The 17,416-nt window shown below is 39.6% G+C and overlaps 1 protein-coding gene across 1 annotated transcript in view; it reads right to left on the bottom strand.

Annotated features, from left to right (window-relative positions):
- Positions 1 to 1,785: 1,785 nt before the first annotated feature.
- Positions 1,786 to 17,416, bottom strand: part of HSD11B2 (hydroxysteroid 11-beta dehydrogenase 2) — a 44,343-nt gene continuing 28,712 nt past the window's right edge. The window contains exons 3-5 of the mRNA XM_072117719.1: positions 9,638 to 9,823; positions 7,369 to 7,506; positions 1,786 to 4,026 (exon numbers count right to left, since the gene is read on the bottom strand). Of these exons, the coding sequence (XP_071973820.1) occupies positions 3,674 to 4,026; positions 7,369 to 7,506; positions 9,638 to 9,823 (677 nt within the window). The 3' untranslated portion in view covers positions 1,786 to 3,673. The remainder of the gene's footprint in view (positions 4,027 to 7,368; positions 7,507 to 9,637; positions 9,824 to 17,416) is intronic.

The raw sequence follows: 17,416 nt of genomic DNA, 5'->3' as shown, positions 1-17,416 counted from the left end.
CGCTAGGATTGCGGCACTTGCTACCCTGTTGTGGCACAGCTGCGCTGGCTTTCATGCGTCACAAATTGGGGGGGGGGGGCGCGTGCCGTCAGACGGTCCAACTGATTCGGAATGAGCGCGGGATTTAACTTTCAAATTGTGTCACAAGCCCAAGTACTTATATGCACCACTTAAAAGATGGTGAACTCTGTCGGACCTGAGCGGGGAAGCAACACATTCATGATATCATGCACACGATCTTCGTGAATCTTGGCACAATGCATTATAGACGGACCATGCACTTTCAGTGAACTCCGGGGACCCTGTAAGTAAATGTGTCCCATTGTGTATAAAACTGACATAGAACTGGAGCGGGTACAGCGGAGTGCAAGCTTATTAGGGGAATGAGAGAACTATAATACTATGATAAATTTAAAAATTTGGGTTATTCAGGTTAGAAAAAAAACTGACAGAGGGGAGACCTTATTACAATGTACAAATACCTGATTGGGCAGCACAAGGATCTCTCCAAAGATCTTTTCATACCTCGGCCTGTGACCAGGACAAGGGGGCATTCTCCTAGAGGAGAGGAAGTACTACCATTGCCATAGACAGGGATTCTTTACTGTAAGAGCAGTGAGACTGGAACTTTGCCAGAGGAAGTTGTTTTGGCAGACTCTTTGTGCATGTTCAAGAGAGGCCTTGATGCCTTCCTGAAGAGCAAATCATGGGTGAAGGGAAAAAACATTTGTTTAATTCTTAGAGGTTGGACTTCCATCTTTTTCCGGCCTTATAGACTATGATGCAATTAACTTGGGACTTTTTCTCCCTAGCAGTACATCAGCTAAGCTCGCTTGCTGCAGTATATGTAAAAGGCCCAGAGAGCACAGTGGCAAACTTCCTGAGCCACATGAATCTAAGCCGGGGAAAATGGTGCTTAAAAAGGGAAGTCTTCCTGAAGGTAGACCTCTGGGGCGCCCCAGATGAGGATTTATTCACTAGGCAGGTCAAAAAGATTTTGCTCCCTAAATCCCTGGGACAATCCTTGGGGCAGTGAAGTGGGAGTCCAAGTTAGTGTATGCTTTTCCACCACTAGTTTTGAAAAAAATCCGACAGGATCAAGTAAAGATCATTCTCATAGCTAAGAGGGCCTGGTTCTCTGTCCTAAGGGAGCTCTATCTCAGATACATGTATTCTGCCTGAAAAACAGGACCTTCTGTCACAGGGGCCTGTCTCATCCCGGGATCAGTCATTTTCACCTAACGGCCTGGCTTTTGAGAGGATGATGCTTTCTAGAAATGGCCTCTGAGTAATTTCTTCTCTTCAGAAAAGTAAAAAAATTTGACCTCAAAAATAAACTTTAGGTTTTGGAGGGTGTTCTGTGATTTCTGTCAGGATCTGAACCTAGATTTGGAAGTCCTTTTATATACCTAAAATATTGGATTCCTTAAAGGCTAGTTTAGATAAGGGTTAAAGCCCCCAAATCTTAAAGTACAGTTTCTGCTTTAGGTGCTCTCTAAATAAACCTTGACTTCCCAGCCATAGTTATTTATTCAAGCAGCGTCTAGATCAACTCCTCTTAGAAGATGTACTAGTCCTCTGTGAGATCTGTCTTTAGTCCTAGCATCCTTAACAAAACCGCCATTCAGTCAGATAGGAAAAAAATATTTGTTTCTCGTCTTATTAAGGTAGCATCTAATTCAACTGTACCAATGATTTCTGCAAAAGGCATGACCATTTAATTTTTTTTTTAAGCTGGCATAAGAAACACTTGTAAACATACACAGGCAAATTTGAAAACAAATATATGAAAAAATAAAAACCTTTATTACAAACTACACAGGAAATTTACAGAGTCATTGCAATGATTTAGAAAAATAATTTCAATATTTGTAAAGAATCATTTCTGTTACAACAGAATAACTGTACATATGACAAAAAGTATGATTTATAACTCAATATGCGAATCATCATTTTTCTAGCAAGTGGTTTCATGAAGCATGTATAATCCTACCATACTACAGTTAATGTTATTATACCTCAATATTCATTTAATTATGTTGCTGATTTTTCAGTTTAAATACAAACACATTAAAATATTCCCTGAATATCATATCATCAAATCATAAACAGATTATAATAGGATTGTAAATGCTTGCCCTGCTGCATGAACGAAACATTATTAAACCACAATAAATCAATGTGCCGGATATAGAATAGAAATGATACACACTAATGATCGAGGAAACAGAATTACAGTAATGAAGAATACTTTACTGTCCGTTCTTATTTTAGTTAAAACTTTATATACATGGTTATCTACTTTACGATTAGCTTTGGGGTAATAATAATTTGTAAATTTTTTACATCTCTATGGAGGTTTTCTTGATAAGTGACATATAGCCAAATAAGCCCATCAATTATTATAATGCTCAGATGGGTCAAACTACATAAGTGGGCTGTTCAGAGAAACACATTTCATTCTGAATAATCATTCTGTTATATGTGTGTTGCCATTGTTAGCTACAACAGGCCAAACACCAACTAGGAGTGCAAAGCATAAATACTGTATCTTAGTGGAAGTCCCCTCTCAAATTAGTAGAATGGCTCCAACGTGAAGATACAACACTGCAAATAGTTGTGACCACTTTCAGAAATCCTTCTATAGTTTACATAATTTCTAGATCACAGTTACCCACTTCCCAGAATGCTATACATGGCGCTCTCTATCTCTATGTTACATGGCTACACAATAGAACTGTGCATTCAATTTAAAGGTAGCGGTTCTCTGATTTTTCAATAGTTTGGCATTTCAAGTTTCTTCTCCTGAATAGGATTTCCAGGCACATGGAACACTTGCAATAAAAGCCAAAACATCACACCACACATGTCAGCATTTAGATTTAGAAAAAAATGTAACAATTATAATCAGATTACCAAAAACGATAAGCCAGGTTTGTCACAAAATTATCAAAACCATAATAATCAGCTAAAAAGGAGTTTCTTATCAGATTAACAAGAGCACTGGACGTTTCCCACCAATTTTAGTTTTTAAAAATAGAACATAATAGGGATAATAAAATATTCAAGATTTTAACATTACAAGATAGAAAAGCAGAACTCCAGAGAAGAGGATCATAATCTTTTCTGTGAAATCATAAGATATTTCACCCTTGGATAAAAATAACTAGACCAATTTGAGATTTCCAGTACACTATTTTCTTTTTATTCCATCCAAGATAACTAGTACTTGAAATATCTTATGATCACAACAAATAAATATTGGACATTTGGCTTGATCATAAACTTTAACAAGCTCGTTTTCGCCAAGACAGTTGTCTGCAAATAGAAAGATTTTATCTAAAATGGGAAAGTATTAAAAGTCAAAGTCATTTCAGAAAATTAAGAAAGAAATTGTAGAATGAAATAAAGATAAAATAGAGGAAAGTTTTACTGGAATAAGTAGCATAGAAAAGGTTTTAAACATTTCCAACAGGCACTTTACTTATGCAGACAAGACAAAAAAAATTATGGAAGGTTGTTTAGGTGATTTTTTTCTTCATTAAAACTGTACAATGTAGATCAAAGTAGTAACTATACTGTATATTCTACAATGTGCTTGATGGGCCAATGCCATATTTATTCCCATAGAAAAATGGCTGGATTAGATGGATCTTGGAATTAGAGGTTTCCTTTATTCATGGTTCTTCTGCTTTTTAAGGGCTCTTGGCATAGACTTGTTCTTTAGAAATATACCTTTAAAGAAATTGTCACTGATACTGTGTGGTAAATAGATTCCAATGAAATATAACAGCCATAACTGTTTGCCAGCATAGTATTTTACTTTTGGATTCTCTGACAGGATTGCATCTGTAATACTGTCTAACACGGGGCTAAAGTCAGTGCTTGCTGTATTTCCATAATTCAGAAATAATGACTGGGTTTCAGAGATATATTCCTCTCCATATTCCTGAAGCAATTCATTCGGTAGACTTGCCAGCAACTTTTTGTGTTGATTTTCCCAGTGTATTTTGTTGTCGTGAGCACCTAAAAACATTGACACAGATAAATATGTTAATATGCAAATAAAATTATACATGGGTCACATGTAAAATTCTTTTACAGATCCAGTTGGATCTACTAACTTAGGAATATGCGTAGATATAGTAAAATTATCACATTAAAAGGTTTCCTGGATCAGAAAGGGCTTAAATCTCACCTCCAATTACTCAGTTCTGCCTAGGTCGTGCTGCCTTCCAACACACATACAGAAATATCAACTCAACCAATCACTGGCTGCAATAATGATCTGCTTCAGCCAGTGATTTACCATATAGGAAATAATGCTTGGCCAAAGTAATCAGTGATAACCTGCCACTCCTGATGCCAGGTCCTAAGATGAGCACCGCTACTTTTATGGCTTTTAACCCCTTGTAAGTCCCATGTTTAAAAAGGATACAATAACTCTTAACCACATAATTGCATATTTGAAGTAAATATTCTCTATATTTTAAGAGTAGACTGCAGGGGCTTAGATTTTATGAAGTGTAAAAGGTAGATTTCATAATGTAACAAATATCTTAAGATTCTTAGATATTGAGCGGCAGTGGGCCCTAGACAAATGCATTGGACATCAGTTGTGATACCAAGTTTCCTAATCTGGTGATACCGATTGAGGGAAACTTTTTTTTTGTAATGTTGTTCACATATTTACTAATACTTTGGCTGAATGCTCCATAAACTAGGTCTTAGGAGTTGAATTTGTTTTTTAATTACTTTGTCTTGTAATGTTTATTTAGGTTATTGTTAATATTTTATATACACCATTAGAATTTTTACTTAATTTGTTTATAGAAGGAAAAAAGTTTTAGTACAGAATATGTTATGTTCGCTGCTGGCGATCTTGTTGCTGATACAAAAATAACCATTTAGTTTGATTCATTAAACTTGATAAAATGTAAAAAATAAAGAATTTAAATGCATGGAGATGGCATCTAACCTGATATTGCTTATAGTTTATCTGAGCCACTTTCATATTTTGTGGTCTATCAGTCCAATTAAAGTGTCTAGACCGTTTCAGAATTGTTCATGATGCATATACCAAATAACATCTCCAAATACTAAGAAGAGAGGGACAAAAATACACATATCTGATAAGGACCTGTCATAATTGGGTTGCTCACTTACCACAGAACAAGCTAGTCATGTGAAAGTGAACACGGTCTCCATGTATAGGTGTATATATGTATACATCTCTATCCATCTATGTATGTACCACATATAAAGGGAAAAATTGTAAAGAAGAAAATCCTTATGAATAAAAGGAAAGGTGGATGCTCTCTGGCAGATCTGCTACAGAGGCTGGTTGTCTTAAGGTGATATGAAGAATCAAATGGTGCCCCATTGAGCAGACAACTCTATTTAGGACACGTGGACAGGCTGCTGAATATCCGGCTCTCCCGAATGGTGCGAGGCCAATGAGATATAAAGGGGATAAAGAACGGTTGGTTACTGGACACCCCTTTTAGAGGACTGGCAATGGATTTCCTTTAGAATGCAAGTTATTTATTGGATGGCACTTTAGGAAAGGACAAGAACCTTTCATATGCAGAAAGAATAATATAGTCTATCCTGTCAGAAACCTCCTGTGTTTATTTGCCGGAATGAAGGTCAATTTCGCATTGATCATGTAATTTAGCCTATGATTAAAGGGTAACCGTCATTTTGAGCAACAAAATCCCTGGGAATCATTCCTCAAAGTATTTTGCCTCTCAGTACCCATTAAGTACCTTTTTGGCCCATAGCAACCATGTTTTACAGCACTGAAAAGAACTACAATTAGCAAGATGGAGGGGCGGGATCTGCCTCCTGTGACATAATCACAAGCACGGGCTGCGAACCAATGAGATCATAGCCTGTGCATCTTAGCTACAAGCTTTACACTCACCTGTGTGGTTGTCTAAGGGTGCGTTCTTGGACCATTCTTGGTGCATTTTAAATGCAATAAAAACCACATGCGGTTTTGTATATTTACCATGTGTTTGGCTGGTTTGAATCTGTTTCACAGCTGATTACACTTCCAGAAATGAAGAAAATCAGGTTCAAACTAGCCAAACGCATCGTAAACATACAAAAAACTGCTTGCACAGGTAATCAAGAAGTGTCAGCGCCGCTATTGTGTCGCACTGCGCTAGCCTGCATGCGAAACAAATTAGGGGGCGTGCCGTTGGTCAGTCCAACTGATTCGGACCGAGCACCGCATTCAACTTGTGTCACACACCGTATGTGAAAGGTGCACAAAAAGTAAAAAAAGGGGGATGGTCGGGGACACAACAGATTCAGGATTTCTAGTGCACGATCTTCTTGAATCTTCTTGAAACCCAGCATACACGGAAATAGCCCTTTTAGTGAAGTTTGACTTTGATTTTGTGAACCTTCTATTTAATCTAGAGGGGGTACAAAGGGGCACATTTACTTACAAATACCACAAAAAAGGAAACAAAAAACTAAATTTTGAAAATGTACAGAAAAAGTCCACCAATGTTCAAATTACTACATATACATGATAAATGGATCACAGTAACCTGTATAGATGGTCTGGTCCTCAGAACCAGTCAAGGACAAAACACTTGTCTTGGCAGTGTCCACCTTTGGTCTGTATATCCCTGTGTATAGGTCCCTTGTCCTCCGGATAATGTTCAATACTAATTTGTAAGGAAATACCTTCACTGGTTCTGAGCACTAGACATTCTATACAGGTTACTGGGATCTATTTATCAGGTAGATTTAGTTATTTGACCATTGGTGGACTTTTTCTGTGTATAATGGATTTGTTTTAATCTATCTGCAATGTCGATCTAAGGGTTCATTCACAACGCCTTCTGCGGGGATGTCCCCATAGACCGCAATGGCGGCAAGGCGGCGGTACATGTGTGGCACCGTTCAGTGCTGCACACCAGGAAGAGATAGGACATGCTCCATCTTTTACCTGGTGTGCGGCCGTGTGCCGCTGTTTCCTTTGGGGCCACCTCCTCTCCAGCACACGATGGGCATACCACGTGTGAATGCACCCTAATAAAACAGCAGCAGGGGGAAGTCTGCAGAACACAAGGAGGAAGCAGCAAGATTTGGGTCACTAATCCAATTTGAAAAGGGCTTAAAATTGCCTGCCCTACAACATATAAAAATGACGGCTACTCTAACTTTAGACAAGCGCCTGTGAACAATCCCTTCAAGAGTTTCACATTAAAATTTATCACCCACGTGTTGACAGAAAAAAAAAAAAAAATCAATACAGTGTTCACACAAATAACACGAGAATGAACTAGCGTCAACTTGGGTCCTGTTGAGGTCTGATTTTTTTTTAGAAAGTCTCGATCTGTTACAAACCTGTTCTGTAGGATCCTGGCTGTATCATGCTGACTTTCACTCCCCAGGGCATAAGTTCATGACGAAATGTGTCCATGACCCGGCTCAGGGCAGCTTTTGAGGAGCCATAGGCAGCCAAAAATGGAAATGAATGTTCACCTATATAACAAGTCATAAGCAGAATTAGAAGATCAATCCAGTGATTTTCATTACATAAATGTGATTACTCAGAAAAATGTTTCAAAGGTTCCTCTTTGGAAACACAATGAGGATAGATGTATTCATTGCTGAATAAACCTGTTCAGATTTACGCTCCACATTCATATGCCGCACCAGATAAATCATGCTGGATGGTATACCTGGAGTAGTTAAAAGGAGTAGCCCACCATCCCATGTTTTTTAACATGTAATTTACCATTATCCATTAAAAGTTCTGCACCACTTTATTGATATGTAAAGTGAAACCTCCTGTCTTTTTTCTATTCAGCCCGACATTTGACCAAAAAATGGCTATAGATGGAGGATCATGTGATCTATCCATGATCAATTGCCCTGCCAGAAACTTGAATACAAGATCAAGGCGATTGTTCATGGACAGAGAGATCACATGATCCTCAATCTGCACCCATTTTATGGTTAGGAATGTCTGGCCTCATTTTACATGATAGATGTATATTGGTAAATTACCCAATATCCTGCCTCCACACACTTAAAAAAAACATTAGCTAAAGTGGCTTAACCTTTAAAGAACAGTGGAGTTGTACTTTTAACCAGCAATTAGTTAGTTTATGGCAGAATTAAACTAAATATTATGGCTCCTTCTCCTGAGGTTGCACCACTTTAATGACAGAAAATAATGTTCTAAAACCAAATCAAGAAGCTTTACAGAGCCCAAAATAGAATAAATGAAAACAATTACAAGTGTATGAGAATATGACAAAACGTAATACCATAAATACATTTTATTTTTTTTCAAAGATTAAAATGTTTATAACACAATGAATACTATATAAATTTTGTGTCTGGGATCTTGTGGACCTAAAGAAAAGGGGGATTTGTCATTAGGATTGCAGAGTAACTTGATAAAAGTTTGTTTTATGTCAATTCCACAGCATTTGGACTTTTCCAGCTTCCCAGGACATTGCAAGGAATATTTTATGGTGCCACTTAAAAGTACAATAAGACGTTTTGTAAGATGGGAAATAAGGATGCAGCCCTTTTTCATTGTGATCTCATTTTTAAAACGTTTGTCTAGAATTAGAACAATAAAATTGGTGTGATCATGATTGCCCTCTATGGCTACTAATAAGCCAAGCTGCATTGGTTTTTAGCAATTATATTTTCTTCTCTGACAAATGGACAGGATACCAGCTGCAGCATAAGGCTAACACTATTACTTATTAAAGTCCAGCTTACATTATTAGTACGGAAAACACACTGACACAGCAGAAATGGTTTTCACTCAGTCAGTTTTAATAGAACATACTCATAACACTGACAGACACTACCAGCCATTTGTAAATCTTTGACCATCACTGCAAAACTATACAAGAGTTCAACCATTTTATAATATAATAGGAAACTCCACATATAATAATACATTTAATTAATATTTAAATCACGCCTTAAAATTTGGACCTTTCTAGGGATGGAATTGTTGGAACTGCATCTATTTTTTTCACTTTATTTACTACAAAACTATTCAATGAAGTTCAACCAATACTCTTACAGTCCTTACAAAATTCCTGGCAGATTCTCAATATAGCAGTCAGAATAATTCTCTGGATCAATGTTCTAGCAGCCAAATTGAATTCCCACTCCATGTGATATTTTTCTCTTAAGCAAGAGGTTGAAGTTCCTCTTGAAACTATACAGACTATCAGGCCTTGCAACATCTTGTGGCATAGACTTCCGTAGACTCCCTACTGTAAATAATCTCTGTTCGTGGTAATGGTAGAGCCACCTCTCCTCTAAGTGTAAAAGATGCCTTTATTCTGGCAAGTTGCCCAGGTGTAAAAAGAGAATTACAAAGATCTGCACTGTAAATTCATACAGTGTTAGGTGCAATTGTAACTGTAACCCATTTCCCCCACTTGTGTATGAGTGCACAATTTCAGTGAAATTTACATATGACTAAGGCTACATTCACACTAACGTGTGCCACGGCGGACACCTGGCGGCCCACGGGAGGTCCCCCAACAGTCGTATGAATGTAGCCCAACAAACTTTTTTTTACACTACACTCCAAGCTAATACTATAGATCAAGACAAATGAGGAGGGCATAATTACCGGCTGGGCTGCCAACGGTCACAATCCGACCTTTAGAGGAACGTATCAATGGTAATAAAGTTTTGGTAATTTCAAGTGTTCCAAAAAAGTTTACTTCCATGCAGCCTCTGTAAGTGGACATTAGTGACAGCTCCGCATCTCCAAAGTGAGCACAGTACCCAGCATTATTCACCAGTGCCCACAGCCCTAAACAGCAAGAAAAAGGAAAACAAACCTTAAAATGGCAGAAATCTCAAAAGGGTAAATAGATTAAAAACTCTGAGTCCTTACTGTGTTTTCTTACACCTGCTGGATGAAACTAGAATCTAAACACATAGTATGGCTTAGTCACAGTCACTAAGTAATTAAATAGAAAAATTATATTAAGTTATAGTACAAGAAGTGATTGATGAATCAATCATTCTCCCAAGAAGAAATGCTGAAAAACAAGCAACAGGGCCTGTCCTCAGACTACCTCAAAACTGTTTACTTCTAACCTGGAACACTGTAGGATAATATTTTTTATATTTTTAGAACAAACAGATTCACCTGTTGTACATATACAGATAGAAATGTACAAAACAAGAGACACATGGAGACTAATGAGACGTAACCTTAGATCTATTCAATGGGCTATTAAATATATACTTTACTATGTGCCAATCTGTGCTGCAGGGGCTGGGGGACTTGTGGCTGAAAGAGGTTGTCAACTTTTCAGCAAATTATTTATATTTCTTGTATAAATAAAAAGTACCTTGGGTTACTTCCAATGTAGGTTAGGTTTGTACTGAAGTGGAGTTTGTTTGGAAAACATAACTAGTATATTGTGGATATTTAACATTTTTTTGCGGTCATGGGAACAAGGATTATCAATTACAGACTCCTTACAGCTGATCATTGCAGCCTCGGAATAAAGTAAAGCATCCCGAGAGATTCACCAGAGGTCACAGTGGGCAGAGAGGTCTGCCTGTAACTAGAGGTAGTCTTTAAATCGGATGTCAGGGACTGCCTGTACAATTTTCAATATACTTTATCAATTCCTCATGGTTTTCTAGATCTCTGCTTGCTGTCCAGCTATAGAAAGCGTCCAATTTTACTTTCAATGGACAGAATTTGGTCCATTGTTATGTGATATCACACAGCTGAAGAGTGTTCTGAGTTTTTGGTTATAATAGGTCGTGCATATGTGTGACTACACGATCATGGACACTGGACTTCTATTCCCTGGAAGAAAAACAGTTCAGCTTCCTATAGACTAAGACCAAGCGGAGATCTAGAAAACCATAAAGAATTGATACAGAAAGTATACTGGAAAACTTATAACTTTAATTATACAAACAATATCAATTATTTACTGAAAGTGGACAATCCTTTAAGTATTTTCAGTTAAAATGCTACTTTATTCTTTGCTTCTATAGGAAGGCACTTTGAGCTGAATCGTTTTATATGTGGCGATTTAAGAGAGTCATGTTATCCTACACTGTGATACTTGGTGCTGCTAGGGTTGTCATGTGAACTTTATTGTGAAATTTAGTCGATTCTGTAATTGGCATGGTAGTATTTGTTTGCCTGCTGTGGCACTGGCATTACCATAAATTGGCTAGTGAGTAGAAAATATCCAAGAAGCCCTTCTGCATACTATTTCATCATTACTGTAGCTGCTAATTAACCACAAATGCTTTATTTTTTTCTTATCAAATGTTTGGTTGTATAGCTTTAAAATTCTAAAAGCAGTGCCAAAAGGGTGCAAATTCTTTCCAAATTGCCATTCCAGTTTAGATTTGAGCAAGCCAAGACTTGAAGTCTTGATGCCTCCACAGTGACCAGCTTATTTTTACAGATTGGCTCAACTTTCACTTTAACATTGTTGCAGTGTATGTGATGCATACTCTGGTCATGCCAAGCTTTGTAATCAAAGTTTGCTTGCAAAGACAATTGTTTTTTCAATATTTTTGTTGGTCAGGTAGATCCAAAATGAAAAGAAAGCATCTTATGATCTGACATCAGTATAGGAGGGAGGAGTTGTATAGGAACACAAGGGTGAGGGCTGAGCAGGGCCGGCGCTATGGGTAGGCAAAGGGGGCAATTGCCCAGGGCCCCCTGGAAGGGGAAAGGGGAGAATCTCTTGAATTTTGTTTCTAGGTGCCATGGATCCAGAGATATTCAGGTTTAAAGTGAGAATATCAGGTGCCATTTTTATATATAAAAATCACTCCAATAGCAGTTTAACAGTTAATATCTCCATTTTCCTGACACTTAGAAACACAAATTTAGATTCATATAAGAGGAGACTCTCCTTTCATAGCAATAAAGAAGTGAGGTTCTATGTGTCACAGAGCCAGAGATACAGCCGCCTGAAATGTAGTCCCCTCCAGATTCTTAGCCATCAGGCTGCAGGGAGAATGTGCTGCACACAGGAGCTGCTGCACCTCACAGACAAATGGAAATAATCACTTTATGTGTTACTACATTTTGAGAAGGGATAATATCAACTAATATTCAAGTTTTTAACCCATCTCTATGCAGAACTATCTAATAACACACTTTCTCTCTTATTGCCTTTTATTTTGTGATATTTTTTTTGTTAGGAAAATTGACTGATACAATGAACATTTGATCTTCTTCTCCTAATGTGACTACACAGCGACCCAGAACATGTCCATAAAGTTATATGTAACACCAAAAACACACATGTGTTCTGGAATAAAGTTTTTATTTCACTCCATCCTCCATTATTTACACCTATGTTATGACGTTCTCACTCATTCTTATGCATCACGGAGGGTTCTGTTATTGTGCAGATAATACAATGGCAACATCTAATAGTGACTTTTATTATCTCATTAGCTTGGTTTATGGATATATATTTATGTATTTGTGTTACCATTGTGTAAGGGAACATACAATGATAGATCTGTGTGACGCTCAGTGCAATTTTCTGCAGTTCCCTTTGCTGCATATTTTGGTGAATATACACATGTGGGGCCTGTATGATTTCCTCACGTCTTAGGCTACATTCACACTGCCATATGGGGGACGTATATACGGCCGATATACGTCCCTCATACACGGCAATGGGCGCACGGCGCCCTACGAGAGCGGTATGGTGCAGCACACGTGCGGCACCGTACTGCTCCGTACCCCGGAAAAAGATAGGACATGTCCCATCTTTGTCCGTAGTACGGCGCCGTGCGCCATAACTTCCTATGGAAGGGGGCAGGGGTGAGCAGCGCTCACCTCCTCCTCCTCTACCCGTGCGCTGCCGTTGCCCGCTACAGTACGGGCGGGCAACGGCAGTGTGAATGTAGCCTTACTGTTTTAGGAAATTATATTTTCTTTATATAACTTCTGGATTTTACATATTTGAATGTTAATTGCCAAATGCATCGTCTGGTTGTCTGCTTTATAGGTTTATATAATTACATAGGTTTATAATTATATAGGTTTTATGGCACCTTTACTTTTTTATTCTGTTTTATTGATATATTTTTCAGGTTGTGACTGTCTTAAAATTTGTAGCTGAAAAGCAGATATCTAGTTATTACAGTTTTAGTGATATTATGTGGATTTATTTATGTAACCATATCAATATGGGACATTTGTGAACTCTACACATGTCCATCTATTACATTTAGGAGATGTGAAAGTAAATATTTTCTGTTTGGAACAAATTTTTTGCCATCAAAGTAAATTTTTTAATATTTTTTATAAAATGTTTCAGTTTGATTCAAAATTGCATGAATGCGCCTATGTCTATAAAATCTTTGATGCAATTTTGCAAATGGGGCAAGTGTCTGCTTTCAGAAAATATTGGTCCCTGTCCCCATTGGGCCTCACAGTCTAATCAACCTACCAGTAATTTTTTGGAGTGTGGGAGAAAACCTGGAGGACCCAGAGGAAACCCACGCAGACACAGAGAGAACATACAAACTCTTTGCAGATGTTGACCAGCGCTGCAAGGCTGTAGTGCTAACCACTGAGCCACTGTGCTGCCCATCAATCTCAATATGATCCATCTCCTATAAAATTCTTCAAAATTACAGTTTGTTTTACCATACTAAAGGGAGCCTCTTACTGACTGTGACTGGTCATAAAATAGTTATATTTTGGGGCCCCACTTTTAGTTTTGCCCAGGGCCCCACTTTGTCTAGAACCGGCCCTGGGGCTGAGAGCTGTGAACACAAGGGTGAGAGCTGAGAGCAGCCCAGACAAAGTCATGTAGGTTTTTTTTTTTTTTTTTTTTTTAAATGCAGCCAAACTAAGACAGACCTGGGACTCCGAACAGGATTCTTTCAGGGTGCAAGGTAAGTTATAACACACAATTATATGGTAATTAAAATGCACAGAAAAGGCAGAAAGACATCTTTGCAATCCAGCTGCAATGGGCTTCGGCAGCTTGTCTTTAGTGAAAATGATGTCCCTGGTGACAGGTTACCTTTAATTTAGTTTATCTGAAAGTTGAATAATGAAAATATGAACCTTTAAAACAAAGTCGCTTGGCATTGAAATATTGATTCACAGGTATTAAAAGCTTAAAAGAAATCAAACACATGCCTTTAGTGGTTTTAAGCCAAGCATTCATACATGCTGGTGTGTGCCCAGGGCAGCCATCAGGAAATTCGGGGCCCCATACAGCAAAAGTGTCTGGGCCCCAACACACCCCAAAACCGAACAAGCCTCCTGCCCCCCGCAGTGACCTTTCACAAACAGGGTTTGAGGCCTGTTGCTACGACAAGGCACACTCTTCTGGTAGATTGCCAATAGGAGTCATACTTTTGGTCAAGTATATTTATTATAGTGCAAATATGGCATCAAAAACTAAAGCATGGTGAACAGTAAACATATAAAAGTGTTTAACAGACAACATATAACAAATATAACATTATAAAGTGCAATTGCTAGGGCCGCCACTATCTTTTAATGTTTTAATAAAGAATTGTGTTAATTACCAGTGGGGGTGCTCCAGTGCACCTAAGGGCTCTTTACGTCACCCTGCCACCAGTCCTGAGGTAATCTGAAGTCCTGGTACCTGTGCCTGCTCAGCAACCTCTGTGAATCACTGCATAAGGGTCAGGACTTCATATTTCCTCAGAACCAATGGGAAGGAAAAGAAGGAGCGTTCATTGCATGCCCCAAGGAAACCTAAAGTCCCTGCACCTGCACACTGATTCACAGAGGCTGCTGAGCAGGCACAGGTATCGGGATTTCGGATCACCGCAGTCCGCAGGACTGGCCGCTGGGTGACATAAGGAGCCCTTAGGTGCACTGGAGCACTCCCACTGCTCCTAAGCTGGTAATTAACATAATTCTTTATAAAAGCATTAAAGGATAACCATAGAGGCCATTTTGATGGAACTTACAGTGCTGAAGTCAGGGTCATCAGGTGCATAGCATGATACCTTCAGGTACTATGCTGTGCACCTGGTGCTCGATTCCCTTTAAACAAGGGATATATATAAAGACAAAATACTCATGTACCACACTATAAAAATAACTTTATTAGATGCATGCATCTATAAGTGTGTAGTCACAAGAATGCCAATAAATAAGCATCAGCATTCAATGGATAAAGTAAATGCAACAATGTTTATAAATATATGTAAACTTCACCATAGGTGTAAACAAAAAATTAAACCAACTCAAATCACTTTGAGCCTCTATTGCAACAAACAGTTGGTCCCAGCAGCTCCAAAAAAGTGTACAGTTGGTGCAACATGGTCCTTGTGCTGACTGCATCACAAGGACTGCACTTCTCACATCATAACCCATATATGATGCAGGGAGCTCTGAGCACTTGGAGCTGCAGTGAACTGTAATGACATCGTTTGTCTTTACAGTGCACTGCCACTCCAAGCACTGTGGAATTCCTTGCATTATAACTGGCTTAGGGTGCAGTCCTTGTGACGCGGTCAGCAAGGACCATGTTCTACAAACTATACTCTGGCCTGAAGCCACATCAGCTAGATCTTGGCAAAGTAACCGCAAATTCAGATTCACGGAGCAATCAGTCTCCTTACTTTCAGATTTGCAAAATCTTTTATCAAATTCCGCTACCTGTTCAGAAAATGCTGAAAACTTTACTAACAATTAACAACCCTACAGACAGCTCCCTGACACTGTGTGACTGACTACAGGATCTGGGAGTCATTAGTGGCATCTAGTACCTTATAGATGACAATCTCTTCCATCAGGAGGACTTTATTCCGGGTTCTCCAATCTATGACGTATCACAGGTGAATTCACAGCTGTATATCTTCAGCTCCGTGCAGCATCTCCACCCGGCGTCCCTAAAAATACCACAGTCACTTACAGTATAAAGTCTCCTGGATAACAACACTGCGCTCCTAAATAACCCTCACAACACAAGTGACCGCACGCTACCCCACATAGAACACATCCCCTCATTATTGATATGCTGCCCCCCCACAATGATTTATTTGATATGCTGCCCCCCACAAGGAATGAAATGATATGCTGCCCCCCCACAATGAATAAAATGATATGCCGCCCCCTCCCCCACAAGGAATGAAATGATATGCCGCCCCCCACAATAAATTAAATGATATGCCGCCCCCCACAATGAATTAATTGATATGCCGCCCCCCCCCCACAATGGATTAAATGATATGCTGCCCCCCCACAATGGAATAAATGATATGCTGCCCCCCCACAATGGAATAAATGATATGCTGCCCCCCACAATGAATTAAATGATGTGCTGCCCCCCCACAATGGAATAAATGATATGCTGCCCCCCCCCACAATGGATTAAATGATATGCTGCCCCCCCCACAATGGATTAAATGATATGCTGCACCCCCACAATGGATTAAATGATATGCTGCCCCCCCCACAATGGATTAAATGATATGCTGCCCCCCCCCAATGGAATAAAATGATATGCTGCCCCCCCACAATGGAATAAATGATGTGCTGCCCCCCCACAAGGAATTAAATGATGTGCTGCCCCTCCACACTGAATTATTTAATATGCTGCCTCCTCCCCCACCATGAATTATATAATGTTCTGCCCCCATATTTTAATAAGCCCCCACCATGTTTTTACTGCTATTTGATTTAAAAAAAAAAACTCGTACTCACCTCAGGCTCCCACATCTTCTTTCTTCAGCCCGCGGCCAGGCAGGAAAGGGTGCGCGGCCGCGTGATGACGTCATCGCGCGGCCGCGCATCCTAATTCATGGAGCGATGTGGCCGGAAGACAACCCCGGCGCACATCGCTCCAGTAATAGTGCTCGAGCGGCCGTTTCCGGCCGCATCGAGCACTATACAGTGACGGGCAGGAGCTTCCGGTCCGGACGGACGGAGGTCCCTGCCCGTCTACCGTGGAGAGTGTCGGGGCCTGCCGGGGCCCCAGCAGGAGCATGAATATCGGCGCTATTGGAGCGCCAGGCCGGGGGCCCCCAACCAATAAATCCGGATCCGGGGGCCCGGCGCTAGCGCTCCAATAGCGCCAATGATGATCCGGCTCTGCTCATGGCAGATGCGGCCCTGCGGGCCCCCCCCTAGTGTCTTAGAGTCCGGGCCCCATAGGGCAGTACCAGTTGTACTGCCCTATCGGCGGCCCTGTGTGTGCCCCTTGAAACATGATTTGTTCTTCATTTAGCTGTTAATGGCTTATTTTTCATGAAAGAGGATTTTTTAGAAAAATGCAAATGAGTCTAAGAGGCTTCTGTGTATGTCCAGAACTGGAGTAGCCTTTGACCCCGGAGCACATACAAGGTTCACAGTTTATTTCAGCAGCAGCTGCATACCAGATTTAGAGAAACGCAAGATGCAGCT

The sequence above is a fragment of the Engystomops pustulosus genome, chromosome 7 (genome assembly GCF_040894005.1).
Source record: "Engystomops pustulosus chromosome 7, aEngPut4.maternal, whole genome shotgun sequence".
Classification (NCBI taxonomy): Eukaryota; Metazoa; Chordata; class Amphibia; order Anura; family Leptodactylidae; genus Engystomops; species Engystomops pustulosus.
The sequence above is the reverse complement of the archived record's forward strand: the minus strand, read 5'-3'. Positions and strand labels throughout refer to the sequence as shown.